The sequence below is a fragment of the Saimiri boliviensis genome, chromosome 11, assembly GCF_048565385.1.
Source record: "Saimiri boliviensis isolate mSaiBol1 chromosome 11, mSaiBol1.pri, whole genome shotgun sequence".
Taxonomy (NCBI): Eukaryota; Metazoa; Chordata; class Mammalia; order Primates; family Cebidae; genus Saimiri; species Saimiri boliviensis.
In genome coordinates this window covers 82,288,386-82,307,793 of record NC_133459.1, presented here as the reverse complement: position 1 = coordinate 82,307,793, position 19,408 = coordinate 82,288,386, and the positions used below count along the sequence as shown (strand labels likewise).

General features: G+C 40.5%; 1 protein-coding gene across 1 annotated transcript in view; it reads left to right on the top strand.

The window, feature by feature from the left end:
* The window catches only part of LPAR3 (lysophosphatidic acid receptor 3), a 78,760-nt gene extending 70,804 nt beyond the window's left edge, over positions 1 to 7,956 (top strand). The window contains exon 3 of the mRNA XM_003921361.4: positions 5,110 to 7,956. Coding sequence (XP_003921410.2) covers positions 5,110 to 5,435 — 326 coding nt within the window. The 3' untranslated portion in view covers positions 5,436 to 7,956. The remainder of the gene's footprint in view (positions 1 to 5,109) is intronic.
* Positions 7,957 to 19,408: the final 11,452 nt, after the last annotated feature.

Genomic DNA, 19,408 nt, shown 5'->3' with positions numbered 1-19,408 from the left:
CGCTATTCCCAAGAGAGGGTTACTGGTGTTGTCAAGAGAGAAAAACTAAACAAGCCAGACATTAAAAGCTATAGCTACCGACTTTGATGTTAAGAGTCCTTTCTATATGAAATTGCATAATTCCAAAGAAATCCAGGTGGGAGTGTTCCGAGGTCCTTGTGTTGATGGGAAGGAAGGACAAACACGGGACAACTTTATGCTTTGTTAAATATATAAGTCGAAATTTAGTGGCGTCTCTAACTTCCAAACCAATGGAAGGGGGAGAATGAAACCAAAGGAAATGAACAAAAGATCTCAATACAAAAAAAGAGAGGAGGAGAACAAGCAAAGCATAGAAAAAAATGAAGCAAAGAACAAAAGAAGATGCTAGAAACGAATTCCAATATATTGATAACCAAAATCAATGTAAATCATGGTACCTTTAAAAAACAGATCAATCTAAACACGATGTCTAACATTACATCCGTGTATTGGAAAATCATGAGAAAAAGCAAGAAGATGATTAGCACAAAATGTATGATATGTTTATCTCAACAGGAGAGAGGGCCGCTGGGGTAGGCACCCAGGAGGCTCTAAAGATACGATAGGGTTCTTTTAAGTTGGGTGGTAAGTAAACAGGTATACTCTTTATTCTTTTAATCATTACTTTTTAGAGTTCACATATATTTTATGTAGTTTTGTTTGAATAATATAGTATAGCCCCCGCATGTGTGGACATGCACACCACACTCAATAAAAGGATAAAAGTAAATGGCCAACGTTTTTCTAAAACCTCACTCTCACAGTATTGGATGTGAATTTGTAAATGTGATTTATTTTCATTTTTTAATGAGGTGATTTTTTATCATGAAAGTTTTCTCCCCAGCACAAAACTCTGTTTTGAATTAATCACGTGACCCAACACTCCAAATAATTCTTCAAATAGATGCCATTTGTCATAATATGGTAATTCCTACATATTTTCTCTTTCCATTGAATTACATAAAATAATTCATTCAATTGAATTTTTATAAAAACCCTTGGAAATGGTACCAATACTGCCCTCATTTTAAACCTGAGGTAACTACAGCACGGAGAAGTTAGGTGATGTGGTCAAAGACACACAACTGATCGGTGGCAGAGCCAGGATTTGAACCCAGACAGCCTGTCACCAGAGCCGTGTTCCTGTTCTTAAGCTAGGCTGCTGAGCTGTGGGCCACAAAACTTCTTACTACTAAAGAGAGTGAAGGAGGAGTGGGAAGGTACCTCTACACTTCAAGGGCCCCTCCGTAGTATGTCATGTCTGACTGTGAAGTTGCGTATATCACAATTACGTCATTCTTTGGTTTGTTAAAGGAAAGATTTTTTTCTTCTGGCCAGGAAAGGAAGAAAGGGAGGGAGAGATGGAGGGAGGAAGGAGGGAAGGAATCCAACAAAAATATTGGCTGATTGATTGGCTGGCCGTGGTGTCAGAAGAGAAATAAAAACCTGCTGACCTGATCTTTATGCTATTTCCATGAACAACAAAAGGCAAATCTTTGACAGAACAGCCCAAACATACTAGGCAGCTAAACTATAGAACAGGTGCTTCAGAGATGTTGCCTTGAGCAGATGCTCTCCAGCCGTTACCCTGGGAAACACCTGATCCAAGCCTCTTCCACTTGGAGGCCAAGATCTCTCTCCAAACACACCTCAGAAGAGATACAGAGTTTATCTAATAGTTCATTCTTTGGGGGGTTTTACTGTATGTCAGCAGTTAAATATAAGACCTCCTCACACAGCCCCACACCCTGGGCTCTGTAATCTTGGAGACTTCATAGAGAATGTGGAGATGTCAGGAATATACAAATGGGTAACTTGACTAATTCTTAAAAGTGAGGGGAGGGTGTGTGTGTGTGATAGATTCTGGAAAATATATATCAGTCAGTACCCTACCAATCTGCATAAATTCCAGAAAAACCAAAAGGAATGTATTTAGCCTCAATGCTCAGACTATGACTGCTGAGAACCAGCAGGTTTCAAAGAAGAGTTTGTGCAAAGCCCCAATTACTTAAAAAAAAAAAAAAGTCTTGGCATTAACAAATATGAATGAGTCCAGAGGTATCCATCTGGGAATCGGTAGACAAAATTAGTATGTGTCTCCTGGAGAAAAGTCTGAAGAAAGACACAAAGTGTTAACCATCTTCAAAAACCTGAAAGGCATTACACAGAGGAAGCATAGACTTTTCCTGGGCTATTCCAGAAAGTCACACGAAACAAATGGAAGAGTACAACAGACAGAGTTTGGATGCAAGCCTTTTTAAGCAAATGAAGGTATATATATATATATATATTTAAAGATGAGGTCTTACTCTATTCCCCAGGCTGGAGTGCAGTAGCACAATCTTGGCTCACTGCAACCTCCGCCTCCTGGGTTCAAATGGTCCTCCTGCCTCAGCCTCCCAGGTAGCTGGGACTAAAGGTGCCTGCCACTATGCCTGGCTAATTTTTGCATTTTATTAGAGATGGGGTTGCACCATATTGGCCAGGCTGGTCTCGAACACCTGACCTCGGGTGATCCACCCACCTCAGCTTCCCAAAGTGCTGGAATTACAGGTGTGAGCCATCATGCCCAGCCTACGTGAAGGTATTTAAGAGAAGAATCCCTTGTTCAGCAGTTGAAGAGCCTCCCTTGACCTGGGCATTTCCTTTGCCTGGATTGTCCTGAGATGTACAAAGGGAAGGTCTTTTTCCTATGAATGAAAGATAGGGCTCAGCGGCTTCTGAACTCTTTTCCAAGTAGGAAACTGCTGAATTCTGTGAAACTGTAGCTTTTAACTCGCCATAAAACTCAGACAAATTTGACTTGTTTATTTCTTAGACACAGTTATCAGGTGGTATGGCTAAAAACTTACCAAGATGAATTCTCAGGCTGGTAGTTCCAAACGTGGCTGCCGATCTAGTTCTTTTGTTTGTTTCAAACCAGTCTGAATAAAACAAAAAAACCTGTCTGAACCTGTCACATTGATTGCACACCCACTGAGTTCTGACCCACCACTAGAAAAACCCAGACCAAACCTAAAGTCAGTCCTCAGTTTACAGCTGAGGAAGCTGAGCCCAGGGCTATGACATGGGTCTCCCAGAGTTGTTCAGAAAGTGAAGAATTAGGATCCAAATCTCTGATCTCTTATCTCCAAGTCCAGTTCTTTATTCACATGTATCAGTCAGACCAAAAGCAATACAGAACAGAGAAAAAAGGGAACCACTGCTGAACTGTAATTATGAAATAAAGAATTCAACCCTCCTGCTAGCTAGTAAACATCTATTTTTTGTGGAAACAGCACCTCGTGATAACTGCTGCTCAGTGAACCCACCACGCTGTTGGGGACCACTTTCCTCTGATCCTCACAACCACTCCTCACATAGTTGGGTTTATTAACTTTATTGTATAAAGGAGGGAATGGAGGTTGAGAAAAGTGAAGTAATCCCCAAAATTTGGGTTACTCATTGGTTGGGCTGTTCATACATGTCTGACCCCAAAGCTCATGGCTCTTCCCTTCTTTACACTGCCTCTCTGTAATCCTTGACTTGCCCTGCTTAGAATTATATCTCTTAGAAGTAAGAGAAAGCAACAAGGGAAATACTGTGGAGAACTAATTCTAACCAGTAGAGTAGTTGGTGATATGATTTATAGACTTGCTTGTTTATCATCTCCTCTGTTAGTATTTTAGCTCCCTGAGTGTGTGGCCTTCACCTCATCCACTGTCTAGTACAGCTCCTGGCACATTGTAAGCTTCAGGTGATTATTTATGAATGAACAAGTAAGTGCATTTAGAAATGACAAGGACATTCAGTGAAAGCAACCACATCATACTACAGAGGTGGGTCACTATGTGACCCAGAGCACAGCCCTTGGAGAAAGATGGCCTCTGTTCAAAATCATGTCTCTTAAGAGTTATTTGAGCACAGGCAAGTTACTTAACTTCTCTTGTGCCTCAGTTTCCTGGGGATAATAATAATGCTAATGTCATTGTATGGTCCTGTGAGTTAATGAAGGAAAGCATTTGCACCTATGAGTCCTCACTCATAGTGCTGTATAGGTTAGTCGTTATTGCTATCCGAGGTTATGGTAATAGTAGGGCAATAGTGGACTCATGTCGTATAGGAGAAAAATATCACGAAATTTAGAGGTAAGTATGATCCTGTGGCTAGAGCAGGCATCCCCAAACTACGGCCTGCCGGCCGCATGCGGCCCCCTGAGGCCATTTATCCGGCCTCCCGCTGCACTTCAGGAAGGGGCACCTCTTTCATTGGTGGTCAGTGAGAGGAGCATAGTATGTGGTGGCCTTCCAACAGTCTGAGGGACAGTGAACTGGCCCCCTGTGTAAAAAGTTTGGGGACGCCTGGGCTAGAGACTCAGAAGAGATTACTGTTCATGTTCAATTGCAGAGTCTGAAAAGTAGATTTCTAGCTATCTCATCACGAAAGATTTATTTCTGACCAAAAAATCTAAATGTAGAGCAGATGATTATGCAGATGGCCCATGAATATGTCAAAAAGAATATAGTGCTTACTAAGCATCCACATGAATTTATGAAGAATGAAATTTATGAGCGGTAACTTAGTTAAACCACTAGAAGAATGCCATAGACTCATTGTGTCTTTTTTTCAAGAGCACATTTAGAAGATCTGATTTCAAGAACAGCAGAATGTAGGGTGAAATGTGGGAGCCCGGGAGTCAGAGTTCTCCCCTCATCTCCCCCTAGAATTGGGCCTTGGTTTTCTTGTCTGTCCAATATAGATAATGAGTACAGCAGCCTCCCAGTGTGGTTCGGAGAACTAACAGAGATCATGCATGTGCAGTGCCTCCTAAGCAGAATGCAAATGTGAGCCTCTCATAATCACAAGACGTGGATAAGCAGAAAAGAAATTGAAATGAAATGTGGCTGATAGTCAAGGAGGCTCCCAGCTATTTGCCTGTACCAAGCCCAGGTGTTCAATGCTCAGATGGTAGGTGGAAGTTTGCTTTGCAGTCGTCAAAACAAATCATGAGGGTCCCTTGACGTCACTGACTGAAGGCTGGGAGAGAAGAAAACCTGAATAAGCAGCCTAAGGTCTGAGCATGTGTTGCTTCCTCTTCTCTTCTTGCAGGGGCATTCGTGGTATGCTGGACCCCGGGCCTGGTGGTTCTGCTCCTCGATGGCCTGAACTGCAGGCAGTGTGGTGTGCAGCATGTGAAAAGATGGTTTCTGCTGCTGGCACTGCTCAACTCCATTATGAACCCCATCATCTACTCCTACAAAGATGAGGACATGTACAGCACCATGAAGAAGATGATCTGCTGCTTCTCTCAGGAGAACTCAGAGAGGCGTCCCTCTCGCATTCCCTCCACGGTCCTCAGCAGGAGTGACACAGGCAGCCAGTACACAGAGGATAGTATTAACCAAGGTGCAGCCTGCAATAAAAGCAGTTCCTAAATTCTGGAGGCCTCTCCACCCACCCAGGCCTCCTGTGGGAAAAGAGCTGTTAAGAATGGTTACCTGTCTCTAACAAAACCCATGTACAGTGTTATTTGAGGTCTCTATTAATCAATGCTAGATTTCCTTTAAAATTTGCTTTTCATGGTTTGAAAGCATGGGCAGTAAAGAGAGGACGTGATGCATTTAGAGAAAGCACAGAAATGGGAGAGTCACGGCCAGTCCCTGCTTGTCCTGTGAACTGCTTGGAGCTGCTGCCAGCCCAACTGGGCCTTCTGGATTCTGGGGCCATTTTGTAACCATTCTCCTTGTATTTTAAAAGGATGTTATGAAAGAGTTTAGACCAAAATAAATAAATAATAATGTTACTTGAGCCATCTTATATAGCTGCTTGGAAAGTTTATGTAGTTCTTTCTGCATGCATTAAGAATGTTTAGAAATGCTTCAGCAGTGGTATTTTTTTCCTCAAAGAAACCATGGCCAGTAGTTTAGTAGGAATCGAAGAAAAATCAGTAAGAGCTCCAGATTAAACCTGATTTTTAACTGAAGGAACATTCCGAGGAAAAATACTTTAAAATAACAAAAAAGGTCAACGTGAAAACTCTTTTTGACCTGAAAAAGGCCTTGATATGGTCCTCTGTGCATGCATGTGTATCTGCATGTGTGTGTGTGTATATACATTTTTTCCGTTTTTACTTATTTTTATTGATTTTATTCAAAGATACCTGGGGACATGATTAGGGAATGCTTAGTCTGACTGTTGGAACGAATCTGGATCCCTGGAATATTTCAGATATGGGGTTACCGCCCCAGACTGCCTCCCACCAGCCCACATCAGTTCTCATTTTCCCGCATGATGATGAAAAACAGTGGTGAGCTAGTAAAGGGTTTAATGCAGAAAACAAGAAGAGAATGTGGGCCAGGCGCGGTGGCTCAAGCCTGTAATCCCAGCACTTTGGGAGGCCGAGGCGGGTGGATCACGAGGTCGAGAGATCGAGACCATCCTGGTCAACATGGTGAAACCCCGTCTCTACTAAAGGTGCAAAAAATTAGCTGGGCATGGTGGTGTGTGCCTGTAATCCCAGCTACTTAGGAGGCTGAGGCAGGAGAATTGCCTGAGCCCAGGAGGCGGAGGTTGCGGTGAGCCGAGATCGCGCCATTGCACTCCAGCCTGGGTAACAAGAGCGAAACTCCGTCTCAAAAAAAAAAAAAAAAAGAAGAGAATGTGAAATTTGAAGTGCCTGTGGAACATCCAGTTGATAATCTTCCTAGTGAGAGAAAAAGAAGCCAAGAGAATACCAACATTTAAGGAGCAGGTAAAGAAAAACCAGGAAAGGGACAGAAGAATAGGAGGACCAAAGAACATGTTAAGAATCAAGGAGACAGGCTGGGCGCCATGGCTCACACCTATAATCCCAGCACTTTGGGAGGCTAAGGCAGGAGGATCACTTGAGGCCAGGAGTTTAAGACTAACCCAGGAAACATGGTGAAACCAACCCCATCTTTACTAAAAATACAAAAAATTAGCCAGGCATGGTGGCACATGCCTGTAATCCCAGCTACCTGGGAGGCTGAGGCACAAGAATTGCTTGAACCCAGGAGGTGGAGGTTGCAGAGTGAGCCAAGATCGCACCACTGCACTCTAGCCTGGGTGACAGAGCAAGACTCTGTCTCAAAAAAAAAAAAAAAAAAAAAAAAAAAGGAGAGAGAATGTCAGGGAGCGCATGTGTGTATTTAAACAACTTAACTTTGCATTTAAAGACTGAAAGGACAGTGATGGTGAAGTCAATTTTCAGGCCACCTAGACTTTCCAGTCTAGGACTAGAGCTGTAGCAATGATCTGTGTGATGTATAAGAAAAGAGAAAAAGGTGTTCATTAAAAAACAGTTGCTTTTATATATCAGAGTAAAAGCTGAATTGATAAGTAGGCTGAATCCCTTACCTATGTAATGAAATATGAGCTTGACTCCAGTCCTTATCTTCAGTTACCTCCATACCAACTGGTGGCTTGTAGATTGGTGGATTTAGCATGTAGAATAATTTCACATCTCATATTTTGCCCAAGGTTAATGGCATACTTCTGATACCTGATGTGAACTGAATTTTGATCTGGGTTCCATTTTGAATTTTTCTCCTTCCAAGACCTGAGTAGGCAACATGAAAGGCAAGTCAGTAGAAAAAAAAAATAATGTTTAATACACCATAGGCTGTGCTGACCAGAGTTTTCTATGTAAAATATTTAGAGTGTATTCTGATTTAAAATGAGGATAACTTCAAGGCAGATATTATAATATTTATGTAGTTTGCAAAACAAGTTTACATTTTTTTGCTATTGTGATATAACATTTATGTGCAAGAACTACTTGTAATAAGAGGATTTGAGAAGTCATGCTTTTAAATATAATAGCCTAAAATAGAGAGTATGATGATTTGAAAGTGTAGATTTCACAAACTCTGTATAGTATGTGGGTCTATCTGAAGTTTCATCGAAGCTACCTATAAAATAAAATTTTAAAAGATCTGTTGTCTCTTGTTGAGGTGCATTATTCTTTGTGTATTTTCTAAGTAAAAATACAGTTTGTGGTAACTATAGCACAAATTTCTATTGCAGAAGAAAAATCAAATTTGCCATGAAGTACATACTCTGGATGTTTTATGTAAGCATTTTGAATCTACAGCTGGCCAAAGGGTGGAGAATTGAAATTGAATTCCAGTCCCCAAATAGCTACTAAGGGATCTTTGAAGGTTTTATTTTGAGGAGAGAACCATTTTTAGTACCCTGTAGCAGAGTGTCATATTCAGAATGGTGTCTGGAGGGGGTCCAAAGTTTGGAAACTCAGGGTCGAAATATATAGTTTTTGTTTGTATGCACACACATACATCTCAGCAAGGGCGAAAGAGTAGAGAAGTTGGGAATGTTTAGAAATGACAAGCGGCAGGGGTCACAGAGCTCACCAAGGACCCTTGATAGACCTGGCCCTTTCTGTGTGTTTGTGTTTTCTCAAATTCTAGGATCCAAAGCTTATCTGCAGGTTATTCATCTATACCTCAATAGACCAACCCTTGACCCAAAACAGAGGCTACTCCCCAGCTAAATGAGATTTAATTTTCTTCTTAGATTTGTAGCGCTGTATAAGGTGTTCCGATAAATCTGTATGGTGAAAGAATTTAGTACTTCCTGAAGATAGCTTGCTTGCAAAGAAATAATCTTTTGGAAATAAATTGTTGAATTTTTTGGTGATTTTCTTTTTCAAGTGAGTAGTAGACCTGGAACCAGTATGTAACCTTGAGAAGCCCTAAACATGGAAATGATTATGGCACCACCCTGCCCCCATTCATGTAATTCCAAATAAAAACAATACTAGACCGTAAAATAAATGTAAGCCTCCAATGAAGTTTTAATTTTCCTCACACTCAGCACTTTGATGCTTTTTATAAATACTAATAAAAATTTAGAGATTCTGGTGCCCCAGCTTCACTGGCACACTGAGCACGTGCTCGGCCCGTGGTTGGATGGCCCAGGACCGAGGACCCGGTGGAGTCGGCAGCGGCAGCATCGGGTGGTGCTGGGGGTGCTGTTCTATTCATCTGCAGATGTCACCCCACACAGACCACAGAGTGTGCCATGCTCCATGTTTGTAGACTAGTGTTCCTCCTGAGCTTGAGAGTGTTTTGTTTAGCTCATTAATCCTCTAATCATTCTGGGAAAGGGGCAATAAGATTACTTGGTTGTCTTTTCTAATTGCTTGAGTGGACATAATGAAGGTGAGGCTCGTGAAGATGTCTGTGAAGGTGACTCAGTGACAATCTCTGGCCCTGATAGTGCCTGGAGTAGAAACACATGATGATGCATGTCACTGTGTACTAAAAGGAATTTAAAACATGCAAAAACAGATCTCACATCTAGGAGACTCACCAGAGAATTATAATCCTTTGTGGGCCACAAAATGTGGTGTTAAATTGGAAACCCCTAGGGCTCCTTCCAATTTTACACATTGTCTTTCAGGCATAGGAGTAAAGACTGGAAGAGTTTTTGAAGTCAGGGAAGATGCATTTTTCTGTGAGGGATGCCCTCCTGAACACATCACATGGTTTAAAATACAATTTAAGGCTAGTTTTCCCAGAGAAATAAACATTAGATGGGAGATGCTGTTGGTGTGGGTTATTTTCTTTTTTTGGCTTTAATGCTAAATTTTATCTTTACAGCATTCTCTTCAGTGCTTTTTGGTGTGTGCTCACTCCTAAATTAACAGATGGTAAGCTACTAATGGCAGTTGTTAGAGGTTAAGAATGTTATATCATCTATAACTTGTGAGTTAAAGGTTTATAGTACAGGCTGGGCATGGTGGCTCATGCCTGTAATCCCAGCACTTTGGGAGGCTGAGGCAGGCAGATAATTTGAGCTCGGGAGTTCAAGACCAGCCTGCCTCTACTAAAAATACGAAAATTAGCCAGGCATGGTGGTACATGCCTATAATCTCAGCTACTTGGGAGGCTGAGGCAGGAGAATTGCTTGAACCCAGGAGGTGGAGGTGGCAGTGAGCTGAGATCATGCTGCTGCACTCCAGCCTAGGTGACAGAGTGAGGCTCTGGCTCAAAAATAAATAATTTAATTAAATACAAGTTAATAGCATGAATTAATTAAATACAAGTTTATAGTGCAAATAATAGTGCAATGGTCACTGGAATCACATGCAGGCAGGTTCCAGTGTACATCAATAAAAGTATGGGTCACATCATACTAAGGTAATGCAGTGCCTTTGCATAACAGTCCATGAATGTGGTTTGCAATTCACTGTACCAGCCTATTTTAGAAATTGCAGGTCTTGGCAGCCATTTAGAAAGTTGCAATTTTATGCAGCAAAACTGTAATTTTTTTTGTTATCAGCAATTTCAACTTTGTATAATTCAAATTTTCTTAAAATCCATCTGTATCATATTTTGTTATTGAGATTAGAGCCTCTACACTGTATATTAATAATAAGATATATGAAAGAAAAACATGCCACAAGCCCATGTTACATCTTTTTGGATATTAGAAAAATGATATCTCTTCCTCAAGACATTTGCATCTACTGGAAAAACTTCACTGCTACCAGCCAGAAAACTCTGCTAATACATATGCCTGTCCACAGTACGGTTGATATGTGGAGATAACATATCGGACTGAAGTTCAAAACACCTGTGTTCTGATTTCTGTCCTGCCCTAAACTGCCGAAGAAACTCTAGATATGTTCGCTGATCTCTTAAATGAGAGGCTTAAATTAAATGATCTATAAGGACCTTTAAACTCCAAAATTTGGTTTCTGTGCATCATCTCCCAAACGTGAATCCTGGAAAAGAGACCCAAGTCTTTGGATTCTGTCCATTTCACTCTTTGCATAGAGATTTCAAAGAAAAGGAGATCTGTTTTCATTTACTGCAGTGGTTCTCAAGCTAAGCTTTAGTGTGCTTCAGAATTACCTGGGGAGACAACCTAAAATCTATACGCTTTAGGCAGGTGCAAGATGTACCATCATAAATTCATCATCAATACAGGGGAAAAAGGATTTTCAAAACAAAATGGAACCACTATTCCACATGGAAAACCTAAGAGCTTGATGATTTACTTATGTTTCCTGAGTAAACTTAATTTGATATGTATGAGCTGCTGTTTACTCCATCAAGCCGAATAGAAAACCACATATTTGTTTTACATTTAATTTAACCAACATCATTAGAATATTTCCTAGGTGTTGGAGACCTACCTCCCAAAAAAACCTGCTCTTAAAAGAATAAACAAAAATCATAAATCAAACATATACAGAAATGCACAAACAAGAGAACTAAAGTGAAAGAGAGGTGAAAATATGAGGGATGGACATATATGTATTGCTTTAGCTACCCTTAAGACATTACACTGGAACACGGGTAATAATGGCTATTGGCATTGAAGTTTTTAGATTGGGCCTCTGTAATTTGATGTAGACTTATCTGAGACCTAGAGAAAGAAAAGGAAATCATATAAGATATAAGCAGGCTTCTTTTTCTTTTTCTTTTTTTTTTTTTTGAGACGGAGTCTCACTCTGTCACCTGGGCTAGAGTGCAGTGATGCAATCTCAGCTCACTGTAACCTCTGACTCCCAAGCTCGAGCAATCCTCCCATCTCAGCCTCTTGAGTAGCTAGGTCTACAGACACACACCATAACGCCTGCTTAATTTTTGTATATTTTGTAGAGATGGAGCTTTCCCATCTTGCCCAAGCTGGTTGTGAACTTCTGAGCTCAAGCAATCTATCCGCCCACTTTGGCCTCCCAAAGTGCTGGGATTACAGGTGTGAGCCATGGCGCCCGGCTAAATACGCTTCTTTTTGGGCTAAAGACATTTTACAGTTTATGGTTTGCGGATCTGATACTGATCATGTAAACTAGACTAATTTGTTTGTTCTGTTTTATCTTGCTTAGGTGGATGTCTGACCACAGGTTTATGTAAACCTTAAAGATGGGACATATCAGTCAGTATTCAGTCAGAAAAACAGAAACCATTCTGGGCGTTTGAAGCAGGAAGGTATTGAAAACAATCAGATGCTTATAAAACAGTAAGAAAGGCTAGAGGGAGCAAAGGCAAAGCTCTCAGGTTTGCAGCTAACTTTTAGGGAATTATTGCCCCACCGGTCAGAAACTTCTGGAAAGTGCCTCCTGAGGCTGTGACTTATGGAAAGATGACACAAGCCACTCCAAAATCTCAAATCTGCCGCTAGTAAAAGAATATGGCTTCTGCTTCCCTCTGCCCTCTTCATCTCTTGAAATTGTCTGGTGCTGGCAGAATCTAAACTGAGATATTTACTGGCTGTGTATTCTGGAAAATATAGTTCCCAGGCTTCCAGCCTTTCAGATGCAGGGGATAGCATAGAAAGGATCAGCAATAGAACTGACTGTCAGCAGACAAGCCAGGACACAGAGAAGGAAACAAAGGAAGGGGAGAGGGGTCTTCTTGGCTTCTGGAACTTTCTGCTTTCTAAGAATAGTTGTATTCATTTTTTATGACTAAGGGAAGAAGATAATATAACAGTTTTAGAGTAAGGTGAAAATCTTCTTTAAAATGATATGCTGGTACATAGAGCATAGGAGTTTCACATTGTAGTATAGAGATCTTCCAAAAGCTGAACGGAAAAAGAGGCCAAAAAGAAGATAACATGAGGTTGGGCACAGTGGCTCACGCCTGTAATCCTAACACTTTGGGAGGCCAAGGCGGGCAGATCACGAGATAAAGAGATCAAGACCATCCTGGCTAACACGGTGAAATCCTGTCTCTACTAAAAATACAAAAATTAGCTGGGCATGGTGGTGCCTGCCTGTAATCCCAGCTACTTGGGAGTCTGAGGCAGGACAATAGCTTGAACCAGGGAGTCAGAGGTTGCAGTGAGCCAAGATCACACCAAGGCACTCCAGCCTGGCAACAATGTGAGATTCCGTCTCAAAAAATAATAACAATAACATCATAGTTTACTTATCATTAGCTATTTAATATCCAAATCTGTGATATCAAAGTTGAAATTAGAGCATGAGAAATAAAATATGTGTGGTCACAGTTGATAGAAAACCATAGCAAATACATCACTACGTTATCTTTCCTTCAGCTTTCCAGATGGTGAGTAGAATAGGGTCTTGAAACAATAATGAATGAGCAAAAGGAGGTGTAAAATTTGGATATGCAAAGTCACTTTAAAAGTCAGACTCAGTGTTCCTATGATCTTAAAAGATGCAATGGATCTAAACCTTCTTAGGATGGAACTATAATAAATCGAAGTTTCAAGGTTTGTGGAAAATAAGACTAACTTTCTTATATAGAAATAAGAGTCTGCTTAATGCGTCTTGGGGGAAGTTGTGAGTTAGGGATTATCTTGATTTTGCAGATGAAGAAAATAAAGACTGGAAGATTGAATGAGGAGGATACATAGTGACTAAACCAAGGATCAAACTTAGCTCTCTAAGCTTTCCTTTAAGTCTCCTCTATTCAGGAAAAAAAAAAAAAAAAAAAAAAAAAAAAAAACTAGTTTCTGAATAACTAGATATAAATTCAGATTTCAAAGAGCCAATGTTTACTAATAATTAGCCTATTTTAGGGATTAAGAATGTTTGTGCTTTTTGAGTAATTCAGCTCCTGAGAATGTATGCTGAAGAAATTGTTCTAAATTAGGAAAGGCTTTGTACACAAAGGTGGCTAACACAGCATTATTTATAGCAACTGGAAACTTCTAAACAATCTAAATATTCAAGTACAGGATAAATGTAAAGCACTGTAGTCAACTACATGGACTCTGGAACCAAATTGCTTAGATTTTTACCTTAGCTCTTTTGCTGACTAGCTCTGAGTCTTTGGGCAAGTTCCTCTGTGCCTCAGTTTTTATTGCAAAATGGGGATAGCAATCATACCTATCACATTGAGCTTTTGTAGATATTAACTAAGCTTTATGTAAATCACTTAGAATAGTCCTGGGCACTGTGTATTTGCAGTTATTGTTGTTGATGGATTCTATACAGCAATTTAAAGTTATAGGTGTGAATAATACTATTGAAGAACATGTATAATGTAGAATTTGCTGATGGATTGGCTATGGTATCAAGAGATGTGTTTTAAGGATGACTTCAAAAATTTTGGTTCAAACTACCACAAAAGTGGAATTGCTTTTTCGTGAGATAGAGAAAATACTAGGAGCAGTAGATTTGGGAGTGGGTGAGAGTCAGGAATTCCATTTTAGATTTGTGACACAGAATGTCACAGAGACACAACCAGGTGAAGATGTCAAGAAGGCAGCCAGATAAATACGAAACTTAGGGAGGAGGTCCACACAAGAGATAGCAATCGCCAGTATGTGGATGCTGTGTAAGGTCATGAGGTTAGACAAAATTGCTTGAACAGTGAGTGTTGATAGAGATTATAACAGGTCTGAGGGTTTCCAATGTTTGAAGTCAGAGAAATGAGAGTTGGTTAAGGACACTGAGGAGAAGCCAGTGGTATAGGAAGAGAGCTAGAAGTTAGTGGAGACCCAGGAGAGAACAGCCATGTCAGATTCTGCAAGTCGAGGCTTGAGACATGACTCTCGATTTGGCCCTGGAGGTTATTGGTGACCCTGACAAAGCTGTTTCTGTGGAATGAAAGGGGTGAAAGCCAGTTTGAAAGGAGTTCAAGGGAGAATGAAAGGAGAGGACTGGAGACAGTGAGGTCGGGCTATTTTTGAGGTTTTTGTTTGTTTATTCCTGACAAGGGACCAGAGATATATGGCAATAGCTAAAGGGACATATGAGGTCGAGGGAGGTTGATTTTAAGATGGGAATTATTACAGCATATTAGTTCTTGGTGGGAATGACCCAGTGTGGGAAGTATACAGGTGGAGTAAGTGATAACTCAGGTGAGAGGTGACAACTGCTGGAAGGAATGAGCTCTAGGATATAGGTGGACGAGTCTGGTCTTTAACCTGAACAGGGACATTCCATCCATAGCAAGAAGAGGAAAATAGCGTATGCATGCAGGGAGTTGGAAGATAGGGAGAGAGTGTTCACTATTTTTTCTCCTATCTTATCAGTGAGTGCCTCAGATCATTAGCTGAGAGGAATGGTAAGGGAGGAGGAGTTGAAGGTTTGAAGAGAGGAGAAGGGCAGTGAGTGGAACAGGAGACTTAGTAGGGCTGCTAGACCAAGACCCCTCAGTGAGGCTGGAGGGCACAGATATAAGGTACTACCATTCAGAAATGCCATGTGTCCTCTCCTGCCTGTCTAGCTACCTGGCTGTAGTTATGCTGTAAACAGAGTTGAATTATTTTGTCAGGCAATGTCTGAGTTCCACTAAATAAATAAAAATATCTGGGGTTTGGGCCCAGCCATAGATATACCCAAAGTGATTGTCATGTGTAGCCAGGATTGAGAACCATGGATTAAAGCAAGAAAGTGAAGGGAAGGTACAGTGAAGAGCCTGAGCTCCAGGAAATACAGCTCTGAAAAATTCAGTGTATGTTTAATTACATAAATGTGAGCTATAAATTTAACTGCTATTGTAATTCAGGGAACAGGAGCCAAGGAGGGGGAACCAACATTGACTGAGTGCCTACAACGGGTTAGGAATTGTGTTAAACACTTCATATGCTTAGTCTTGAAACAACTGTTAGAGATAAGAATTTTACCCTCTACTTTAGAATATATAAGCTGAGATTGAGAATGAGGATGCGAGTTGCACACAGGTCCACACTAATAATGAGTAAAGCCAGGATTTTAATCCAGAAGCAATTTATTCTAAGATTATTGCTTAAGATTTTGTAGTAGATGTGTGACTTGAGTTGTGTGTTAAAGGAGCAGTAGAATTTTTATTTTGGAGATACAAGAGGGCTTCCTAGCTAGAGGGCAAGAAAAAAAAAAGGCCTGGAGGCAAGAAAGAACATGAGGAATTCAGGGAATATTTAGGGAGAAGGATGACTCCCAGGGACAGATGGGTTACAGTAAATGAAAGAATAAATGATCTAACCAACCAACCAAGGGATAAATGCATTAGGGGAGTGGCTGTCCTCAATGGCCAGACGGCTGGCTGCTGACAATGGACTCAAGGCCCAAGGAAGCTGCATTGCAGAATAGCTAAGTGAATTTTCCCTGCATTGTTTGCACCATTCATTATTTTTAAAAAATGATAGCTGTTGGGCTCCACTGAGATAAAAGATGGCCTCTGAGTATAAGCTCATTATCATCTGTCACCATGGCTTGGGAGCTTTACGTGTCCACAGAATCTCAGAATCTATATTTTCCCAGCTTTAATCTCAGGGTCAATATCCCAACATAGCAGTACTCATAACAAATAGCTAGTATTAAATGATAAAATAGGCTACTGTGTTTTATTTTATTTGGCTTTCAAGCCAATCAATTTTATAGCTGTCTGTCTGAATGCTGAATAAAAAATTCTAGAGACAGCTAAGAATCATATGAAAAACTACAATATGCTGACAAAACGAACCTTTATCTTCCCCACTTCTCCCTCAGAAAGAGGCCCTTGGTAGACTGCTGATGATACATCTAATAAGGCAGATGCTTATGGAAATGGTCCTTTTGATTGGTTTGCAGAGTAACTCTATTTTATGCCCCTTCGACCTGCAGATACAGCTTCTCATGTACCCCGTGTGATGTACTCACTGACGACAGTGATTTGCTTGCCTTCTCACAGAGATTATTTTTTTTGCTTTGATAATATGGAAAATCATAATTCCTGAATTAGAGCATGAGAAATAAAATATGTCTGGTCATAGTTGATATGAAACCATGGCCAAAATATGGGACGTATGAAAAATAAACTAGCATCTGTCCTCATGAGCACTGCTGATTAGAAAGCTGCGTTTCTCCTCTCTTTGCCTACGTATTCCTTTGGGAAATATATGTGGTTCAAATAAGGTGGCAGGTATCTTGTCTGTCCTTGGGTGGAAAGCATTCACTTTAGAGGGTTTTTTGTTGTTGTTGTCATAGGGAAAAAAAAGTACAAATGACCCAACCAGAAAGTATGCAGTAAATTTAACATAAAGGACAACTTCTAATTGTTACACTTGTCTGAGTTTCAGTTTCTGTCCAAAAAAGTCTTTTTAGTTTAAGTCACTCATTGATGCAGCATGCACTACTCAGACATTCATAGAGCAAACTTGTATAAAGTATCTACCATGGGCTAAACAGTGTGCTGGGAACCGAGAAGGATAATGAGGAAAATGAAATAGACTCTGAGCTCAAAAAGCACTTACATTAATGACTAATGTCGTTAAAGGCTCTTCCAGTAAGTTTGTGAAGCAAGAAAGGAGCTACAAACTCACCAATTGCCCGCACTGTCTCTCACCAGATCTGTGACTATCAAAAAGTCCTGTTTGGATTGCCTTTATATATTTTACAGCATATTGTATAAAACTTACTGTTGTTGTGGAACCAATTAGAGTTTTCCAAAGAACCAATGACTTCAAGGATATTTGTGTATGAGATACACATGTTATTTATGTTATATAAATGAATTACAGACAGACTTTAAAAATTGTTATTGCTACCCTGAAGCATATTCCATGATTTTTGTTTCTATTATTTTTTAATTATTAAAATCCATTTGATTCCCTTACAGAATACAGAAAGGCAAAAGATGTTTAACTAGAGAGAAAGAGTTAAGGGTAACTGGGAGTGCTAGGACTGGTGTCAGCTGGACTGCTAGGGGGTTGACTCCATTGCCATCACATGGAGGAAATTCCCACACAGTTACACGCAGACTCTAGCACCACAGAGGACACAGCTCACTGGCTTCCAGGATACCACATTCTCTTGGTTGCCCCTTCCAAGTCTCTTTTACTGGTTTCTACTCTTCTCCCTGGCTTGTACATGCTGGCGGGCACTGCCACTGGCCCAGTTCTTTTTTCCATCTACACTCACTCTGTTCAGGATCTGATCCAATCATATGGCTCTAAATAACAGCTACATGTGGACAACACCCAAATTTCTATCAATGGCCAAGGCCTCTTCTCTCAAACTCCAAACTCATGACGGGGAGATGGAGGCAGCAAACCACCGTGGCATGTGTATACCTATGTAGCAGTCCTGCAAGATCTGCACTTGTACTCCAGAAATTAAAGTATAATTTTTAAAAAAAAAACTATAAAAAAAAAAGAAGAAAGAAACTTTCACTTAAACAGCTCATATATATTCCCTACCACACCAAACAACTACCCGTGGTCCTTCTCATCTCAGTTGATGGTAACACAGATCTTTAGATTGCTACAGTCAAAACTCTTAGAATCCTCTTTCACTTCTTTTTTCTTCACACTCCTCATCCAATATGTCAACAAACTGCCTTGTGTCTTTGTAATGTAAGAGCAGAAACTGACCACTTCTCACCACCTCCCGTGCTGTTTCTTGGTGTGCGCTACCATGATCTTGTGTCTGGATTCCTGCATACCCTCTCACTGGTCTTCCAGCCTCTATCTTTCTTCTCCTGTGTCTGTTCTCCACACTCCAGCCAGAGTGATCCTTCAAGTCAAGTCATGTCACTCCTCTGCTCTGAACTTTGCAATGGCTTCCCGTCTTATTAAAGTGATGTTAGCAACCTTCGTGATTTAGCCCTGTCGCGTCTACCTCTCCTCCCTCTACTCTCCCCTCACTCACACCACTCCCATTACATCATCCTCTTGCTTGTCCGTGAACATGCCGGGGATCTACTCCCTCAGGGCCCGTGTGCTGTTGACTCCTCTCCCACATATCTGCACATGGCTTACTTCCTCAGCTCCTTCAAGTCTGTACTCAAATGTCTCCTTCTAGGTGAGACTTTCCCCAACAATCCTATCTAAATTGTAGGTTGGTTCTGACCTTCCCCCTTCCTCTGCTCCATTTTTTCATAGTTGTTATCATTTTCTAAAATGCTTCCCCCACTAGAACCTAAGCTCCATGAGGCAGGGCTTGTTGCCTCTTATGTTCAGTGATCTATCCCAAGCACTTAGAACAGCCTGGCAGATAGTAGGTGTTCTATAAATATTTGGATATAAATCATAATGAATGAACCTATAATATACAGGAGGGAACCTCCTTTTAAGAAATATTTCCATCTGCTGAATTTGTTTTTTAAGCTTTACTAAGGTATAACTGATACCAAAAAGATGCACATTAAGTGTATACATTTGATGAGTTTGGACATACGCATACATCTGTAATACCATCATCAAAATCAAATACTAAATATAGCTATCATCTCTAAATCACCTCTAAATATTTCCTTGTGTTCTTTTGTCTGTGTGTGTGTGTGTGTGTGTACGGTAAGAACACTTAACATGAGATCTGTCCTCTTAACATATTATAAAGTGTGCAATACTCTATTGTTTCTTTTTTTTTTTCCAAGCCAAACTGTATCCAGCTTTATTAAAGATACTTTCCATAAACAATCATGGTATTTCAGGCAGGACATGGGCAGACAGTCGTTAACAGTATACAACAACTTTCAAA